Source organism: Dasypus novemcinctus, chromosome 26, assembly GCF_030445035.2.
Source record: "Dasypus novemcinctus isolate mDasNov1 chromosome 26, mDasNov1.1.hap2, whole genome shotgun sequence".
Classification (NCBI taxonomy): Eukaryota; Metazoa; Chordata; class Mammalia; order Cingulata; family Dasypodidae; genus Dasypus; species Dasypus novemcinctus.
In genome coordinates, this window is record NC_080698.1 from 23,222,541 (window position 1) to 23,243,282 (window position 20,742).

Here is a 20,742-nt window from a genome sequence, read left to right on the forward strand (position 1 = left end):
TTTTGCAGTATTAATACTTATGAATCACTGTTGCAGTAGTATATGTGTGTCTGTGTGCCATTAGTCAAGAAGGCCATTTTTTTTTTTTAAAGATTTATTTATTTATTTAATTCCCCCCCCTCCCCTGGTTGTCTGTTCTTGGTGTCTATTTGCTGCGTCTTGTTGCTTTGTCCGCTTCTGTTGTCGTCAGTGGCACGGGAAGTGTGGGCGGCGCCATTCCTCGGCAGGCTGCTCTTTCTTTTCCCGCTGGGCGGCTTTCCTCACGGGCGCACTCCTTGCGCGTGGGGCTCCCCCACGCGGGGGACACCCTTGCGTGGCACGGCACTCCTTGCGCGCATCAGCACTACGCATGGCCAGCTCCACACGGGTCAAGGAGGCCCGGGGTTTGAACCGCGGACCTCCCATATGGTAGACGGACGCCCTAACCACTGGGCCAAAGTCCGTTTCCCAGTCAAGAAGGCCATTTAAACCCACCTGAGCCTACGCAGCGCAGAGCATGTGTGTTTCAGCAGGGAGCTCCGGGAGGTAGAATTTTTGGTTTATTGACGATAGTCCATGTTTGCTGTATCTGACTGGGAAATGTTCTCCACCCAAGTGCCCTGCTTTCCCAAAAGTAGAATTTCTGAATGCGGAAAAAGTCTTTTTTTTTTTCTTATTTATTTCTCTCCCCTTCCCCCCCCACCCCCCCAGTTGTCTGCTTTCTGTGTCCATTCACTGTGTGTTCTTCTGTGACCACTTCTATCCTTATCAGCGGCACTGGGAATCTGTGTTTCTTTTTGTTGCGTCATCTTGCTGCGTCAGCTCTCCATGTATGCAGCGCCATTCTTGGGTAGGCTGCACTTTCTTTCACACTGGGCGGCTCTCCTTACAGGGCGCACTCCTTGCGCATGGGGCTCCCCTACGCGAGGGACACCCCTGTGTGGCACGGCACTCCTTGCGCGCATCAGCATTGCACATGGGCCAGCTCCACACAGGTCATGGAGGCCTGGGGTTTGAACCGCAGACCTCCTATGTGGTAGGCGGATGCCCTATCCATTGGGCCAAGTCCGCTTCCCATGGAAAAAGTCTTGATCTTCAAGATACCTCCCTTATTTGAAAGAATGGAAAGTTCCTTTGAGAAGTTGCAGTCTAAGAGCCAATGTTCATGACCATAAACCTCGTGTGGCCCATGGGCTTTTTAGAAAGCAGGTTCATACATATATACACACTCCTACCCCCTGACTTTCAGGCCCTCTGTGACCCTGAACCACAGGCTGAGGGCAGTAGACATGAGGCCAAGGATGCCATTACCCAGAATCAACACAGACTTGATCATCTATGAGAGGATATCACACATGACCCTTTGACTTCCATTCCAGCCTTTCTGAGAAATCTTGAGAAAATATACAAACCCATGTTGGTTTTCTAACAAGGAATGAGTGAGTAGAGAGTTACATAGAAAGACCTGATTCCATTTTTCTGCCTAGACCTCTCTGTGAGATGCACATAGATCCAACTCAGGGACCAGCAGATTCACATCTCATTTCATTGGACCACATGCACATTGAGTTTGAATTAGGAAAAATCATCTCTCTCCAACGGTGCTGTCCCATTCTCACTCCCAGATGGGAAGCAAGGATTCAGTAAGTTCAGTGCACATTTGATGTAGTCTGCCCCATCTTAGTGCTTTCTTGATGGTGGTGGATTTCAGAGAGCTGAGAACTCAATAGTTTTCAAATTTGTTCAAGTGACAGGATACTTGGAATTCAGGACATCAGAAGGCGAGGAACTACTTAATACTAAAGTAAATATTGACAACTTCAGTTCCTTCATAGAAATGAAAATTAATTCTGCTGGTGAACAAGTGGAGTAATCCACAAAGGTTTAAGAAGTAGTTTTACAAGGAAGAACTTTAACTTGAGGAATCTAATTTTTTTTCCCTGTGGTCTGAGAAAAGACTCTTTTATTCAATACAAGTAGCAGAGCACTTTGTTCCACCTTAAAGAATGCTAGCCTATTTAGGAGAGCTTAAATTCTTATTCAAGTTGTGTGCAATCCAGGCTTTCTTTCTATTCAAGATGATTGTTATCCTAGAATTTTTAGCTTCTGTTTCCTCTCCCACATGGTCCCTTCTAAATTCTAGAGTCTTACTTTTTCAGTTCTTTTATAATACCCACCTCTCAAAATTGTATTGTTTCCTTAGTGACTTGTTAGTGAGAAAACTGGAGACTCTTAGGGGCCGTTTTCTCCTTACAGCAGTGGTTATTTACCAGGAACAGGGTCTTGGTTTCCCCTGGCTGCTATGACACATACCACACAACGGGTGTCTTGGATGACAGGAATTTATTCTCTTACAGTTTTGGAAGATAGAGGGGAAAAATAAAAATCTCGACCAGCCATGCTTTTTCCTCAAGTCTGTAGCATTTTGGTGCTGGCTGCTGGAATCCTTGGGGTTCCTTCTTGCATCTCTGCCTCTGTCACATGGCAGTCTGCCTTATTTGCTGGCTGCTGCTGACTTCTTGTGTTTACCTCTAGGTCCAATTTCCCTCAACTTTAGCCATATTAAAATAAAACCCACTCTCATTTGGTTCGGACACACTTTAATAATGGCATCTTTTTTTTTTTTTAAGATTGATGTATTTCTTTCCTCACCCCCTGTACCCCCATTTCCTCATTCTCCCATTCCCCCCTGTTGTCTGCTTTCTGTGTGTTCTTCTGTGTCTGCTTGTATTCTCATTGCGCAGCTCTGGGAACCAATCCTGGGACCTTCTGGAGTGGGAGAGAGGCGATTACTCTCTTGCACCACCTCAGCTCCCTATTCTGCAACATCTTATTTTCTCCCCTCTGTGTCTCTTGTTGCGTCATCTTGCTGCACCAGCTCTCCACATCAGCTGGCACTCCTACATGGGGCAGCTTTCCCATGCATGGAGGAATCCCCACACAGGGTGGCTCTCCTGCATGGGGCCACATTCCCCTGTGGGCCAGCACTCCACGTGGGCCAGCTTGCCCTCACCAGGAGGCCCTGGGCATTGAACCCTGAACCTCCTATATGATAGATGGGAGCCCAATGAGTTTAGCCACATCTGTTTCCCAATAATAGCATCTTCAAAGGTCCTCTTTTAAATGGGTTTACACCTACAGGTCCAGGGGCTAGGACTTGGATATATCGTTTGTGGGAGACATGTGTCAGTCCCCAGCAAACAGTGTGTACCAGAATCCTCAGGGAAGGTTTTTCAGAATACACAGGCTGTGTCCCACCCTGAACCTAAGTTTGAGTCTCAGGGAAAGGGGTTCCCCAAGGCACAGAGGTGTGCACTGCTGGTTAATAACCACTGCTTACTTAAACCAGACTAATGAGAGAGATTTTGTAGGGCCCTCCAGAACTACAAAGTGTGCCTAAATTTGGAAACTTGGGAGCATTTGGAAAATAGGTCCTGCAAATGTAGATTAGAGGAAAAAGAAGACAGCGAATTTGCATCATTATTAAACCAGTTAGGATCAATGAAAAATATTATCATCTGGCTGCCTTGGTTCTTCCAGGAGACCCTGTAGCACCCAGGGGGTGGGGGGATGGGGGGGATGGGCACTAAAAGGGGGAGGGGAGAAGTAGACACATATAAAGTATGTGAGGATTCTATTCATTAACAGTTTAGAGTTAAACTTGTAAATGTAGTTTTGTTCCAAGTATGACCTACTTCTTCATTTCCCTTTTTAAAGGTACTTGCATGAATTAATGTTCATTATGAAGGAAGTATACTTTTGAAGATGGTTCTTCCTGATCCTAGAATCTATTTCATTCAGGGAGGGTCTTTTAGGGTGGGTTGAAAGAGAACTGGACCCAGACAGAAAGTTGAAATTGCATGCTCAGTGACACACTTGAGTATTTTCAAGAATTCTCTCCATTCCTCTGAGCTCAGAAGGAGAGACAGTGTTGCCTTTTTGAACGTATCACAGTTGAGAAGTTTAGGGGCATTAAAACTTGGGTTTTCTTTTCCTCTTCTCCAAAGTCCCTGCCTTAACTTTTATATTCCCTGGCACTGCCGCAGCTCAAGAAACAAAATCGATTGTAGGATTTCTCTAAAATGAGCTGGTTAAAATGTAATGCCACACAATATTTATTCTGAACCAGCTGCTTTTCTTCAGTATTAAACTCACAATGTATGTGCGAAGATTTCATCTGAGTATTGATGGAAGTAAAAAACTGACAGCAACCTAGCACCTTGCTCAACCCCTGCCCCAGCCTAGACCTGTAAGAAATAGTTCATTAGAGGAATAAACTCAGTATCCAATTATATAGTGTATTCATGTAACAGAAGATTAAGTAAACATTAATAATGAAGATATCAACCCGTAGTTGCTATCTAGTATAATCTCATTTCGTTACACACACACAGCCTGTCTGTACCAGAATGCGACTACAGCAGTAGCCCCTGACTGCCCTTCTGTCTATTCCTGCTGCCCTGTAATCCATTCAGCACATGGCTCCCAAAGTGAGCTTCTTGTAAAAATACAGATGAGACTGTGCCACTTCCCTGTGTAGAGCCCTCCATCGGCTTTTTTTCCTTGCTCTGACCCATTCATGAAGATGCTCTGTGGCCCCCAGGGCCTGGCATGATCTGGGCCCTGCCTGCCTCTCTGGCCTACCTCCTGCGTCTTTTTCCTGCGCTCGCCTCGGGCTCCTTTCAGTTCCACGACGTGCCAGACTCGCTCTGCTCTGCAGCTCGGAGCAGCTGTTTGATCTGCCTGGAATGGTCTACCCAGGAACTTTGCGTGGCTAGTTTGCCTTCATCAGGTCTCTGCTCAGATTCCTCCTTGGTCAGGTCCCTCCTTTGCCCCATCAGTTATCATGTTGTGCTGCTTTGTTTTCTTCATAGCTCTTGACTACTTGAAACTGTTTGATTACTCGTTTGTTGTTGATTTTCCCCATGAGAACAAGTGCTGTGAGGGCAGGGACCTCGTCTGAGTTGTCACAGATGATCAAGGAATAGAAATAAATGGGGAAAAGCGTGGAAAGATACACCCCCAAATGTTAGGGGTGGGTGAATTTCACTAGGAGGAGGATTCTGGGTAGTTTTAAATCATTTTTCCCCTTTGCCCATTTGTATCTCCTGATTTTCCTGCCGAGACCATGCTTTACTTGTGTAGCTCTTTAATTCCTCAGATGCTCAGCAGACTCAGGGAAGTGGTCTTAAGGCTGTAGGCAGTGGCAGTGACGTGGTATCTGCACACTTGACGCGGATCCCCTAGCCCCTGCAGTGCCATGGGTGCCGACTCAACATTGGTGACTTTTTCAGCCTTTGTGAAAAGGGAAGACACCCCCTTCCCCCAATAAACTTATGTACTTAGCTGCCCACCCAAGTCTCCAGGAGGTGCAGCTATCCGGCCTCTTTGTCTTCCAGGTTCCGACCCTTGTCTCCGGTTGTGCGCTCTTCTCCGGCAATCACAGAGTTATTTTGCTCCAGGGAAAATCCATTATAAACAGCAGCACATGGGGCATTAGAGTGTGATTTGCTTCAGCACACACTGCCCTTTTCTAAGATAATGTAGGGCCTTTAGCTCTCTGTCACGGACAGGCTGGCTGAACTGTCTGCCTCTCTTCCAGAAAAAAAACAAAACAGAACCAAAAAATGATACTATAGTTTATCCTTTCCGAGTTTCCTAACTTTAACAGTAATTTGGTCAGTAACAATTCCTTTTCCTAATAGCCTTTTTTTTTTTCAAAGATTTATTTTAAACCACCCCCCCGCCGCCCCGCTCCAGTTGTCTTTTCTGTGTCCATTATTTGCTGTGTGTTCTTTGTCTGCTTCTGTTGTTGTCAGCGGCACGGGACTCTGTGTTTCTTTTTGTTGCATCATCATCTGTGTCAGCTCTCCCTGTTGTGAGGCACCATTCCTGGGCAGGCTGCACTTTCTTTCGCGCTGGGCAGCTCTACTTACAGGGCGCACTCCTTGCACATGGGGCTCCCCTACGCGGGGGACACCCCTGAGTGGGACGGCACTCCTTGTGCGCATCAGCACTGCGCATGGGCCAGCTCCACACGGGTCAAGGAGGCCCGGGGTTTGAACCTTGGACCTCCCATGTGGTAGACGGACGCCCTAACCACTGGGCCAAGTCTGCTTCCCCCTAATAGCTTTAGATTTTTTTAAAAATTAATAGGTGTAATACAGAAGGGTTGTTTCTTTACTTTTTCAATGTGTTAAAGGCTGGCCTGGTAAATTGGCTGTCATTCCGTGACGTAGATCACTTCTTAGGGCTAGTAAATACTTGAATAGTCCCCATATTTTAACAAAAGCAGATGTTCCTTTGCTATTGCTACTTTGTAGTTAAGGTTCTAGCTCACTTGAGAGGTCCACAAACTATGTTTTGTTTTGATTTTGATTGTGGTAGTATATATATAACAGGAAACTTTTTAACCAGTTTTTAAGTGTACAATTCAGTGGTATTAATTACATTCACGTGGCACAACGTGTATTTTAACTTTCATTCTGGAAATCAATGCACACTTGGGGGTTGTTGGGTGTGGGTAGGAATCCAGAGAGTGGAAAAGTTGAAAACTAATTTAGAAACAGGAAGGAGCTGTTACCTCGAATACCATATCTATGTTTTGTTCACATGGAAGTTTGTCATTTTACAATCAGTAGAAGGTTCTGTTTGCACCCAAGCCCTGGAATATTAGGTACTATATGCTTGTAGCTTTCATCTGACTGACTGATATTCTTCCCAAATTGAGATAAAGGCAGCTAAACAAAGAGTAATGAAAACATGTATTATTAATATGACAAATGTCAGGCAATTCATGGAAAAAATCATTTTCTTTACCGTTCTGCAAGAGCAGACCTGGGGGACATGCGCCAAGAGTTGAAATAATTTACATTCAGAACCCCCTAGTGGTACGGAGTAGCAGCTAAGATGGATTCTAGAGCAGATCCCAAATATGTATTCAGTTAGAGCTGTTTTCCTAGCTTAAAGAAAACTTCATACTATGATATGTGATCATTTGATTGTATGTGGCTACCACAGCTTTATACAAAGCTGAGATTGAAGAATCTGTGTAACTGCGGTCTCGCCACTCCCCCACAGTTCTTCCTTGGTTTATAGATTTGTTTGATTTTACCATCCCTAGCTCCCTTCTTTGGCTTCCTAGAAACACAGTGTGCCAAAAGAATCATCCCAAGATACCTGTGATTAGATGAGAAAAGACCACTCTGAAGAAAAGTTGACTTCCTCTAGTAGAGTTCTGCCGCCAGAAAAAGCAGAGCTCTGGGGTGCGTAGATGGTAAATGCTGTGAGATGCCAGAGAAGGAGTGGGGGGGACCCCAGTGACACCGAGTACCAGAAGGATGCCACCTGCTTGGCTAAAAGACCCAGCAGTAGGGCCCGCTATTGTGAAGCCCCTCCGCCAGATGAACGGGGACCCTTCTCTGGTCACAATAGCCATTCACACTGAGCAGCCTCATTAAATATTCAGCCTGTGCTTCCGGCAGCTCATTAGGGCCGCAGCGAGCAGTGACGTGGATGCTGGAAAGCCGAGGGCCGGCCAGCTTCAGTAGGCAGAGGCTGAGGGAGGTGCTGATGGCTTTTCTGCTCACTGCCTATGATGACCAGTGTCTGCTCCCTGCTTTGCCTGAAGTACAGGTAAAAAAAAAAAATAAACCCAGCAGGTGACACTTGAGGGCTTTGGGTCCTTGTCTCAGATATTGTCTGGCAAGGACCTCTGTTGAGTGCTTACCCTCCTGAAATCCTCTCACCCCTAGAAAGAGCTGTCTGCAGCTTTGGGGGAGGGAGGACCTTTGCTAAGCACCTAACAATATGGGGAGGTGGTGTACTTGAGCAGTTAGGTGACTGCATTTGAAGGGGTTCAGATATAGTTTTGAACTTGGTGCTGGGAGTTTAGAATAGCAAATTATTCCTCTGTAAAGTGTCAAATTTAGAAATAGTGTGGGGCAATTATAGCAGTCTGTGCAGCAAGTTTACCCTGTTTGTGCCAAGTTTTCATATATTCAAACAGTTCAGTACTATGCCTTTCCCTCTCTGATTGGATATGGACAATAACAAATGGATATTCTTTAACTATTTTGGGTTTTTCCAGTAGGCTGAATGTTGTCCTTCTTGAGTCTTGTTACTTTTCCGTGGGTTTGTACTCAATACTGTGTGATGTTTAAAGCTGGGAAGATCTATGAAAGAACTGAAAAATGATGAACTCAGACAAAGTGTCTTTTTCTGGTCTCACCCTTTGCATGGTGTTTTTTTCTTTCCTACACAGAAAATGTTTTCAGACCGCTCATTTCTACGTGGAAGATAGCAGTTCACCTCGGGTGGTCCCCAATGAAAGTATTCCTATCATTCCCATTCCGGGTGAGTGAGACACTTATTTCCAGCGGGCTAATTGTTTTTCTCTTTTGTTCTCAGCTGTATATGACAGCCACGACAAAATATTTTTTATAGCCTTTTAAAGATTGTCCAGTCCAAGGCATCCTTAACTAAGTGTAATTGAATGAAATTTATTCTTATCTGCAAAGTAAAGGAGTCCTCTTTAAAGAGGAACAAACACTTTCAAGTTAACATATTATAGATTCATAGCTAGGGAAGGGAAGTAGGAAAAACATGTTTACATATTTACAATATACTTGGACTAAGTTTCACTTTGACAATTTCTGCTTCTGAAAAATAAGTTTTGTTAAGTGAACTTTCTTTAAGATTCCTTGCTCTGAAAATAATTTATCTTAGTTTGGAAGTTTTGGTTCTTGGGATGTTTGTGTGGAAGTCTTGGGATGCATTATTGGTCTGATAGATATTTCATTGTCTTCAGAATAAAGATAAAACACTTGGTTAATTTTTGGGATAAGGATTGGGAAAACACACCATAGTGAATCCTATTGAATGCCAGGAACATTTAGAAGTGCTGCAAGGGGTTGGTTGTAGTAATAGGGTATGGGATTTGAAGATGGCGCCCACAATTTTCACTTGGCATTCCTTCTCTTTTGTCAGATTTGAACTTCTTTCTCTCTCTGGGTTTCAGTAAATGCCTCCATGTATGCATCCCCAGATAACTCATATAGCCATCCTTCTGACACTGTTCTTTTGTAAACAGAGGCACTGCTTTTTCTCTAGTGTCACCCCTCACACCTGCAACTCCCCTGTCCCACTGGCCTGCCTAATTCTACATTACACCTTTCACTGTCTGATTTACTACATCTTTTACTTGTTTGGCGATCTCCTCTCACTGGAATGAAAGCTCCATAAGAGGAAGGAAGTATCCTCAGTGCTAGAGTTATATCTGGCACATAGTAGGCACTCCATAACTATTGACGGAAAGAATGAACAAATTGATGAATGAATGAGAAGTACAGCAAACCTTCCTTAAAGTTCTTTTTTTTTTTTGTCTTTATTTTTTTAATGTTACATTTAAAAAAAAATGAGGTCTGCATATACCCCCCACCCCCCTCACCCCACTCTCTTAAAAGTTCTTAAAGGTCCATGGCTGTGAAGCTCAGAGGTACCATCCCTCTCTGGAAGTCAAGGGATGCTTCCATTGTTTGCAGATCTTCACTAAGTGCTGTTGTGGTTTGGCTACTTACGTGGCCCTCTGTGAGATAGTGTTAGGATTTGCCATATTCTCTCCATTCTGGTCAGCTTCTCTCACTAAAACATCACACAGGAACAAGAGGGTTAACAGAAACATCTCTGATTAAGTACTTGTTTGGTCATTCTATGGCTGCCCTAAATGATTCCCACATAGATGAGAACAGTTTTGTGTTACTGTATGTTCTCCACTCACACTAACCTTTTATTCCTGGAGGAGGAAATTGCATTCATTCTGGCTTCGAGAGGAAAGAAAGCAGTTGGGAATCATCATTCTTCCTTCAGCATGGAATTTCTAGTTTTGTTGAGTCACTGGATTTGTTCAATACATGTGTATATTCATTTTCCTCTTGTATCACCTAGATTGTGTGTTGACTTCTAGAAAATGCCTGAGAGACTCTGCTCTCTTCTTAAAACTCAGCTGATTGATCTGATAAACACAGCTGCTGAGTAACTATGTGCAATCCAAATGCATTTTAAAAGGTTAAATGGTGAAATCTATCTTGGGCTGTTTTTCTTTCCCTTTCCTTTTCTTTTCACTAATGAATTAAGAATCAGAAAACTAAGACTCTCGCCCTGCTTTCACCATGAAACTGTTGGTCAATACCCTGACTTCTGAGCCTTAGCTGACAGTATCTGTAAAATGAGGATGCCTGCCCTACTTGCCACTTTAAGTGTCTGGGAAGATCACATGAGATTGTATATGTAAAGGCACTTTGGAGACCATAAAGTACGCTAGCAACATAAACTGACGAAAGTTTTCTTCCCAGCTCATGGTATTGTTAATACCAGCTGTCAGGTGAAAAAACCATTTGCATGCTCCTCATGTTAAAATTATCCAGAGAACCAAACTATGCCCACTCGGCATGGACCCCTTGCAGCTCTCCGTTCTTTGACTTGGACTTCAGAACTTTCACTTCCTGGCATCCTCAGAAAATGCCATAAATTACACTTGCCCTGTCATACCTCTTGAGTAGGTAGGTATCTTAATCCCAAAATACTTTTGAATACTTTCTGCTTCATTGCCCAGCTGCCTCCTTAATTACCAAGTATAAATACTCACAAGCCAAAGGCATTTCTTTAAATGTGTGTTTTTCCCCCTTTTAAATCTGCACTTCTTCTACTTCATACTAACTGGCAGTATGAGTTTACAGAAAGAAAATTTCTTCAAATTCTTCACTGATTGAGAAAGCCACAGTATTCAGTCCCACCTCAGTTGGTATAGTAGATGTGTTCTTGACAAGCTGTAACACATTTGTCAAATGAATTACTTTAAAAGCTTTAAGGCAGTTTGTGATGGTAAGGGACTTAACCTGGTGAAATCACAAATGATGCTAATCTTCCTCTTTTTCAGGTCTTCATAGCATAACATCTAGGTAGAGGCACACGTAGACAAATAAACATACTTCACCCTTAACAGGGAAAGTTAACCTAAATAACATTTACTTAGAGTGTTTTACTTGATCACAATCTCTTGGGTTTTTTGTTTTGTTTTGGTTTTGGTTTTTATTTTTATTGAAGTATATCATTCATACATAAACATACATAAACAATAAGTGTATAGTAAAAGTTGTGAATTTAGAAAACAAACATGCATAACATCATACATCATCCCACCACCAACACCTTGCATTGTTTTGAAACATTTATTAAAAATTATGAAAGAATATTGTCAAAATATTACTACTAACTATAGTCCATATCTTACATTGGTGTATTTTCTCCCCAACCCACCCTATTATTTTTTTAAATATATATATTATTATAGAAGTTGTGAACTTACAAAACAATCATGCACATGTGTAGAATTCCCATACAATACCCTTACACCAGCACACCACACTGTGGTGGCACATTTGTTATGGATTATGAGATAATAATATCAGACTATTACCATCAACCATGGTCCATAGCATACACTTGGCACACTTTTCCATACCCCCCCATTATCAATATAGTACATCTTTGGCATTGATGTAAAAAAATAAGGAATGCTTCACGAATTTGCATGTCATCCTTGCACAGGGTCCATGCTAATTTTCTCTGTCTCATTCCAATTCATTATATGTGCTGCCAAGGTGAGCACAACTCTTGTTTTTCTCTAATAAAACCATACAGTTCTATTTAATAAATCACTTAACATTTGGAAAATATTTTGTAATTTATAAAGCACTTTAACAGTTCATTATTCTGTTTATTCTTATGGTTTCTCTTGGTAGTTGCAGTACAATTGTGTCTTACATAAGAAAATTCAGGAAGACAAAACCACAACTTTTTATAAATTAGTTATTTTCACTCTGTCAAAGCTTTCACTACAACCTTTCTTTAATAGATACTTCCATGGGATCATTTTAAATTATTTGCCTTAAAAATTATTCAATTGTTCTTATGTGTTAAACTTATTGGGTGTTTATAATGCTCACAGGATATACTTGTTCTGCCAAATGAATTTCGGTTATATTTTGTCCTTCAAAACCTAATGAAAATAGACTAAAAATAGAAGAAAAAAAAAAAACCTGATGACAAGACTGCTGGGCCCAGATATATCAACTTATTTATACTTGAACACTTACAATCAACCACCAGGCATCTAAACCATTATATTGGTTAAAAATGCATGCAAACGGGTGAGATTGAAAATTCAGGTACCCAAACTGTGTCATAAAATAGAGCTGCCAGATTGTCACTGTAGACTGTATTCCCTCCCTAGAACTTACTTTAGACTTAACCTTTTTTTTAAAGCAAATATCATCTATTTGTTGAGTATTTACTTACTTAGTGTTCTGTTATCTTCACAACAGTGTAATTGGATCTCCATTTACAGATAAAGAAACTGAGGTTCAGAGGCATTATTTAATTTGTCCAAGGCTGCAGAGCTAAATGGTGGTGCTTGCCCTGGAACCCTCTGTATAACTTCAGAGTCCAGACACTTAGAAACGGTTCTGCCCTGTCTTGGCATGCTTCTCTGACAGGGCAGAGATAATCTTGAGATTATCATCTCAAGACTTCATGTTCCTCATTTGGACATTGCTCCATTACACCAAGGCATTTTCAAAGATAATGAATATTCTTTTTAGTCTTTTCTGAGTTGTTCTTTATCCTCTTCTTCTTTCACTAACATTGACCATTTGCTTCTCCTTTAAACTCTTTCATCCTCCTGGAAGGAGTTTTGTAATTATTCCTTTGAAGTTTTCCCCATACCTGAAAATCTCTTTTCACCTTTGTTCTCTAGTCATTTTTGCTCTCTTCCTTTCTAAGAGAAAGATTCTCAACCCACCAATAATTTCCCTTTCCTGTGCATAAACAAGCCTCTGTGATCTGAGTGGCTTAGGGAGCAATTCACAGACACACTGAATGTTGAAGAAATTTATGACACTAAATCAGTGAACTTTTAGATGACGCTGGTGTGATATAAAATTCATAAATAGGCCTGGTCTTTAAATTCTAAAACATAAACAGAATCAGTAAATTGTGATGACTTTAGGAAAATATTATAAAAGAGGCAGATTAACTAACCTGCTAACCTTTTGGTACTCATCCTGTAGAAATAGCAGGTATAAGAATTTGTGAGGAATTTTGAAATATCAATTACACCAGTTCTAAGCTGAAATTTAGGAATGATCATTAAGGGAATTTAGTGTGTTCTTCCCATTTATAATAGCAAAGACAGTCTTTTAAGAATGAAAACAAATTTTCTCTGGTCTCAACCACACGTATATAACAAGCTAAAGATAGGGAATATGGTGGGAAGTGGGGAGTGGGTTAGTTGGCCACGTTAGGAAGAACTCATGATGTAAGAGCATTTACCCAAGGTAAAAGAAGTGGTGTTTTTTTGAGGTTAGGTTCCAAGTTCTACAGAAGTGACATCAGTTATTTTACCAGAAAGATTTTTAATCATACCCCTCTCCCATATATGATATATGTGCACCCCCCACACCCCAGATAAATTAAACTGTGACTTATTCAGAAGAATTGAAGGGGTTTGGGTTTTCCTTTTTAATATTTTTCTGTAATGGTTTTTCAAAATCAAATGTTCCATGGTGAGTGGTTTCGCATTGTTATTCTGTGAAAATAAAGAATAATTGAATGCAGTAACCCAGTTAACAATTCTCATATGCTTTCCATTTTCTGTGATACTGAGGTAGTCACAAATTTCTGTTTCTTAAGATCCATATTACTTTTTTTAACAAGTCAATTTTATTATTACATATTAATAAAGCATAAATCCATTCAAAGAGTACATCAGTGGTATTCAGTGTAATCACATATTTGTGCATTCATCACCTCAGTCATTCCCAGAGCACTTTCATTATTCCAATAATAACAATAAACAAAAAAACAAACAAAACTCATCACCTCTCAGTCTCTCTATGCCTCGCCTGCCATACATAGCTGTTATTCTTTTTCCTTCTCTCTAGTAAGATCCATATTCTTTTTATTTTAGCAAATTTTTATTCTTTTTTTAAAGATACATAGATCACACAAAATGTTACGTTAACAAATATAAGAGGTTCCCATATATCACACTTCCCAACCCCCCACTCCTCCCACATCAACAACCTCTTTCATCAGTCATATTATTCTTAATACCTACACATACCTTTAAAAATTAAGTGTTTACAACCTGGGGATTTTTTTAAAAATAATAAACTTTAATAATATTTCATTGTTGTCAATGATGAAACATTTATCCACACATCCCATCTTCAAAATACATCCAATATGACAAAACACTTACTCTTTTAGACTTTTATTATATATCACTTTTTAAAATCATAAATTGCCTTATGAAATTAACCTGTGAGTAGAGCTTATTGATGGGGCTCTCCATATGCACATGTTGTCAAACACACATGACCTTTACATGATTTTTTTCCTGAAAATTAGAAAATCTAACTTTCTAATAAGACTGTTGGAAAGCAAAATGTTGCTACTAACCAATCGCTTAAAAATCCAGAGGTGAGTTCTGCCTTTCTAGCAGTTAAGATCCATCTTAATAATTTGAAGGTCACTGGCTTCAGCAGGGTGCCAGCACATAAAGGGGCTTTAAACATGCAGTTTAAAACCCTTGGGATTAAACCAACCTTGTTGGCATATTTTATTTATACAGAGATTATCTCCAAAGGAGATTCATTGGTCTTTTGACTATAATGAAGCCCTTTCTTTATTGCCTTTATTGTGTCATAAATGAAAAGCGATTTCTTTTTAATGGCAGGAAATAAAATGTTCCCATCTCCACAACAGTCCTTGCATCTTAAGAGTCTGATTTAGACGAAGGTCTGTTTGTTGTATCCTGAGTCAGGAACTAAAATCTTGGTAATGTTCTTTTATTTTATATTTGCTTTATCTTCCTAAGTTGACACAGAGGTGTTGCCAAGCACAGAGAGAGGTTTAAACTTAACCTCTGAGAGGCTGAGAGGGCAGACAAGATGGGGGCACCGAGTTCCTGAAATCGGGGTCTATCCTGCAGAGCAAAGAGAACAACCTGAGACAAACCCAGTCATGGAGACCAGAGAGTAAAGTCAGAGCAGCACTGACTTGAGTGAAGTCCTGGACTGGGGCTTTCTAAACTCTCCCTGCCCATGGACAGAGTTTGGGATGGGGATGAGGAGTCTGCAAAGGGTTAGATGAACTTTGTAGGGACTGGCCATGGAGTGGGTGATTCAGGGATCCCTGGAATCTTAATTGTATTTGTGTGTATACCCATCACAAACTGCCAGAGTAAGCCAGGAGGGATCTTTTCTTAAACAAACATTAAGGCCATCAACCCCAGCAGCTCTGCATCTTAGAAGGAAGGTAAATACTTTAATACTTTATTGTCCTGTCATCATCAACGTGACTAAGTGACCAGTGTGAATTTTCCAGGCAGCTGAAGCCTCCCTTGAAAGCCAAAGCTTATCATTTCAGCCCTTTTCATTGGAAAATTTCTTTACCGTTTATTACATGATTCTCTGACTCTCAGATCACACATATTAAATGTAAGATCTAGGGAGGTTATGTGATGTGGAAGAACCCAGGCTGTGGAACCAGATAACCTGGGCACCACTTGATAATGACAGTGGACTCTGGTAAGCTCCTGAGCCTCTCTTAGCCACAGTTTCGGGATCTACCAAATGGGGGTAAACTCCAGCACCTAGTTCACAGTGTCGTGTGTGAAAAGCGATTAGCACCTAAATCATAGTTACTGAACATTTACTAAATGTCAGGCACTCCTATAAATATTTCTGTTATTTCATTTAGTTTCCACGACACTCTTAGGAATTAGATACTGTTGTTATTCCCATTTTACAGATGAGGAAATGGAATCACAGAGGTGCCATCACCCCACCAGCCAGGCCCTGATGCCCATACACTTACCACTCTTACTCATACCACTGTCTCTGGGACCTGGCACACAGGAAGTGTTCCATCAGTGGGGGCTGATAAAAATAACAGCTGCAGAGTTTCACGGGATTACAGGCTAATAACCCCACTGCTGAGCACAGTGACGGGCTGGGCTTCCCTCTGGGGTCTGTTTAGGTCACCTGGGCTGCTGCTTTTCCTTTTCCTATGATAATGTCAAATCAAAGCTTAGACAAGAAAGTTTACTTTCCCCCTTTATTGCCAGTTATTCCTTAAGATTAAGAGAAAGCAAATTGACTGTAGGCAAAACCAAGGCACAGACCAAAGTATTGGTGATTTCCTTTTGCGTGTTCTGAAGGTACAAATACGATGGACATTGAAGACTTTGGGAACAGCTTTTCTTTATGTTCAAATGCATTGTTCTTTATTCCCCCACAGCATCACTTTTGAAAGCAACATAATTTGTCTCTTTCCCCCCGAAAGAATCTCTCAATTTTGGTGCTTTATTATCAGCAAAAGTTGCTGTCATCAGTTCACCCTCTTCTAATGCCTTGCTTTGGCAGTTCGCCCTCTTCTAATGCTGTGCTTTGGGTACCTACAAACTAGAGACTGGTCTCAAGTTTCATCAAAAGTGATACATAGGGGCAAGCGGATTTGGCTCAACTGATGGAGCATCTGTCTACCATATGGGTGGTCCAGAGTTCAAATCCAGGGCCTCCTGACCCATGTGGTGAGCTGGCCCATGCGCACTGCTGATGTGTGCAAGGAGTGCTGTGCCATGAAGGTGTGTCCCCCGTGTAGAGGAGCCCCACATGCAAGGAGTATGCCCCTCAAGGAGAACCACCCTATACCGCTAACAAGAATGCAAGTGGACAAAGAAGAATACACAGTGAATGGTCACAGAGAGCAGACAATGGGGGGGGAGGGGAGAAAGAGGGAGATAATAAAAAATAAATATTTAAAAAAAAGTGATATATAGGGACTTTTTATCATTGATTGGCCAAAATAAGTTGTTGTTTTGTTTTTTTTTTTACAGAATATAATTCCAACCACAAAAGGCTAAAATCTTGGAATTAAACATAAAAAATATTGTTTAATAACAGTAAGTCCCATTATCCAGGTGCTGGTTCTTAATTTAATCTATCAACCATTTATAATGGGGTGATTAAGGGATAAAAGTAATGGTCCCATTTTTGCTTAATTTAAGCTTTTGGTATCTGAAAATTCTGTGAAGGAAAATATTGGCACAAAGTTATGAAGCAGTATTTTATCAGATTGAGTTATTCTGCTTAGTCCCTTTTCCTTCCTTGAATCTGTGGTACTTTGAAGGAAGAAGAGCCGCACAGAGGAGCACCTGTTTGGGGGTAAGAGACATGGGTTCAAGTCCTGGCTCTGCCACTTATAAACTATCACTTTGGACAAGTTGCCTTGGTTTCCTTATGTGTAGCATGAGGATAACAATGTCCCCTTTGCTTGGTTCTTGTAAAGATAAATGAGACAGTGTATGAGAAGCACTTAGTACAACCCCTGGCAACCAGTAAGGCTCAATAAATGGCTTGTTGTACCTAACTCTGTCCTTGTACTGTTTCCATTATAACGGTAAAATCTCCCATGTAACCTGTGTCATGCTCATTCAGATAGTGAAAACATCTTGACTTTGATTTTCCAATCCATCTTATTTTTATGCACCCCAACCACCTACATCAGTGACATTTACTCTCACCTAAGTTATCATACCCATCCATTTTATGGCACTTGGAGTCTTCACATATTTACCTGCTGCCCTGCTGTCTATGTTCCTTGTTCTCCTACATAAATGTTGTCTTTGGGCACAGACCATCTCCAGGTGTTCAGTAAATGCTTCAGCAGTTTCCTGTTCGCTGTGACCCAGACAACAGCTATTCTCTGTCAGAGTCACAGCTCTCTTTACTTGGGCCTGTGGCCAGCTTCCTCTGCCATGCTTCAGTCTTCAGTTAACCTTCTGAGCCTGTTTTCTCAACTGTAAGATGGGTATGAAAATAGTACCTATCTCTTAGGATTGTTGGGATGATTACATATTATCACATCTGAAGTATTTAGGGAGTACCTGATATAGAGTTAATGCTGCTGATATTCTCAAAGGACAACCTGGGATGTACAGCTGTGTGAATGAAAATAACATCTTATGGATACATGTCTTCTTTACAACACAAGGCTTCCCAGAGGACAAAGAGCAGGTCAGGTCTATATGTGCAGTCCTAATTGCCTAGCCTACTACTAGTTACTGAAATTTTATAATTACTTGTCTGCCTCATGTTGGGAGAATTTAATAGAAAAACTGGGTAAGAGGAAAGGTTTTTCGTCGTGGGCTTACATTCATCTTACTATAGGGAAAAAAGGATTTAGGACCCCTCCACCACCTTTATCTTGATTGAAAGACAAATAATGTGTTACCTGGGTAGTGGTGCTGGTCAGTACTGCCTGTCTGATCATTTTCTGATGTGGTGGTGGTGGTATCTGAAAACCCTGAGGGGGTGTGGTTAGCTTTCCTTAGATAAAGGAGTAAATTGGAGAGACCAGTGAATCATAAATTCCGATGATTATCGAGCTGAGCACTGCTGGATTTTTGCTGCATCTAGCCATGGGGGCAGCAGGCAGACAGGTTTTCGAGCATATTGTGGCATTAGCTTGGATATTACAGTTGAGTACTCCGCAGGAAAAAATAATAAATTCTGAACCTAAAAGCATTCTTTTTAATGATTTGAGACAGGCTGTGACCCTCAAAATGCTATGGTTTTTACCTTGCAGAGTAAAATAACTCTTAAGCTGACATGTTTTGTTTTGAATCTACAGACCAAGTCCTTAATCGTGGCACCATTAGTTTATTGGGAATCTACAATTCTAAACTATCATTATGGAATTAATGTTGCCCTCAGCCTATTACGTTATTAACTGTGTCACTTCTGCACTTGGGAACCATGTTGTGTCTTTGATTTCTAAACAAAATAGGAAAGAATGGTTGCAGTCTGTCTGTGGCGGTGTTCGTGGGGTGAGGGAGTCTCCCACCTTCTCATTTTGCCTCTGTTCAAAGATGGCTTTATCCTTGGGTTTATCTTTTAGAGACTCCCTTTTCTTGTACATGTTAACCCTTCTCTGAATTTAATGAAATTGAAGTCATCGCATTACCACTTGAACACTATTGTAGGATTCGCTTACTTCTAAACATTTTGAGTGAAGTGATCAGATAATCTTGGAAATTTTTCCTGAACTGTGCATTGCATTCTGCTAAATATTCTGGGGGAACGTTTTGGCTCCGCTTACTTTGTTAATGCTAGTTACATCATTATGGGAGCTTTAGATTTCTTGGGTGTGTAAAATGCATGCATATTCATGAACACCTTCAGTCCTGAAATATTTGTAAATAACTTGGCAATTTTTTTCTTAAGGTTGCCTGTTGAAATAATTAGATCTTTAATTGTTCACACAGAAAGAATTTTGCTTACAGAGTACCACCTATTTGATATAGTAACACTTCCGTGCCGAAAACTTGGATTATGAACATACAAGTCGTCTTCCTTAAGAGAAGTATATAGATGCTATTTTCCCCTTAAGAATGATTCAAGTTTGAAAATGTCAATAGATGCAAAAAGCCACCCTAGAGCTTTGCTCTCTCAAAAGAAAGTAGAGAAGGAATGACATAGTCAATGTTAACTGTCACCAGATGAAGAGAAATCAGATTGTCAGGCCTGGATCTATAAAATTCTTGCCAAAGTAGGACCTCATTTACACATACAGATCTTCATACCCTTTGCTAAGAAAAGCATCTGTGGCAGTTTAGATGTTTGTGCGTTTGCCAAAGATCTTTCACTCTGAATAAAGTAAATGTCATGTCTGTTGTTTATCTCAAATTCAGCAGAGTATTTTTAAAAGGAAATATTTGGGGGTGGGGGGGAGGTAGGCAAGGGAAAAGGGAGGAAGGAGGTTGGGGAGCTCCAGTTCATTGGGTGTGGCAGTTTTGCAGCAATACTGAAGTATCAGATTGGGTCTAGATAAATAAGCTTTAAACATACTTTGGGCTCATGACTGAAAATGTCCTTTTGAAATGAAAGTGACATGCTACAATAATTTGGAACATGGAGTCTTCCTCAATCTATACCTAGTCTGTCAACACTAAAAAAATCCAGTTAATTCAGTCAAAGTGATTGTTTGGCATCATGTAGACACAGCTGTCTTGAACTAAAATTTTGAGCACTTAAGGATAGATGGCATTGTACCCAAAGCCAGCTGGTACAATGGCATCTCTCTGCCATTGTGTGTAAGAGATTGCTTTGACTTCAAAGACTGGAATAGAACTTAATTGTTCCACATTCAAGCTGGACCTCATTGAATAGCAATTTTTTTTTAAAAGTCTGTGATAAAATTTCTTGGTAGATCGGTAACCTTGGTAGGTTCAGACGTTTAGCTGAGAGTATGATGTGGTAAGTTAACTATGTAAGTTGCCTTGAATAAAAAATAAAGGGAATTCTCTACCTATGCTTTTTTTAAAACCGTGTCTAATCTGGCTTATAAGTGCTGAAAATCAGAATGAGATCCTAATGTAAAATAAATCCTGAGGCTTTTCTTGAGAACATCTATTTCAGGTGAATTATATCACTCTTGGAAGAAAATCAAATATTTGTCTTACATAACCCTTTCTCAGTGTCATTTGTTTGATGGAACTATTCTCTGGGACTTTGAATATTGTTTTATTCCCACAGATGACATGGAAGCCATTCCTGTCAAACAGTTTGTTAAACACATCGGTGAGCTCTATTCTAATAGCCAGCGTGGGTTCTCCGAGGATTTTGAGGTATGTTTCAA

At 40.8% G+C, this 20,742-nt stretch overlaps 1 protein-coding gene and 1 non-coding gene across 5 annotated transcripts in view; one reads left to right on the forward strand and one right to left on the reverse strand.

Moving 5' to 3' along the window:
• Nucleotides 1–20,742, forward strand: part of PTPRG (protein tyrosine phosphatase receptor type G) — a 698,663-nt gene that overhangs the window by 629,714 nt on the left and 48,207 nt on the right. For all 4 annotated transcript variants that reach the window (XM_058288185.2, XM_058288182.1, XM_058288184.2 and 1 more), the window contains 2 exons: nt 8,243–8,334; nt 20,640–20,731. In XM_058288185.2, coding sequence (XP_058144168.1) covers nt 8,243–8,334; nt 20,640–20,731 — 184 coding nt within the window. The remainder of the gene's footprint in view (nt 1–8,242; nt 8,335–20,639; nt 20,732–20,742) is intronic.
• On the reverse strand, nt 11,542–11,647 carry LOC111761647 (U6 spliceosomal RNA). The gene has a single exon (XR_002794943.2). It is a non-coding gene; the product is annotated as a U6 spliceosomal RNA (small nuclear RNA).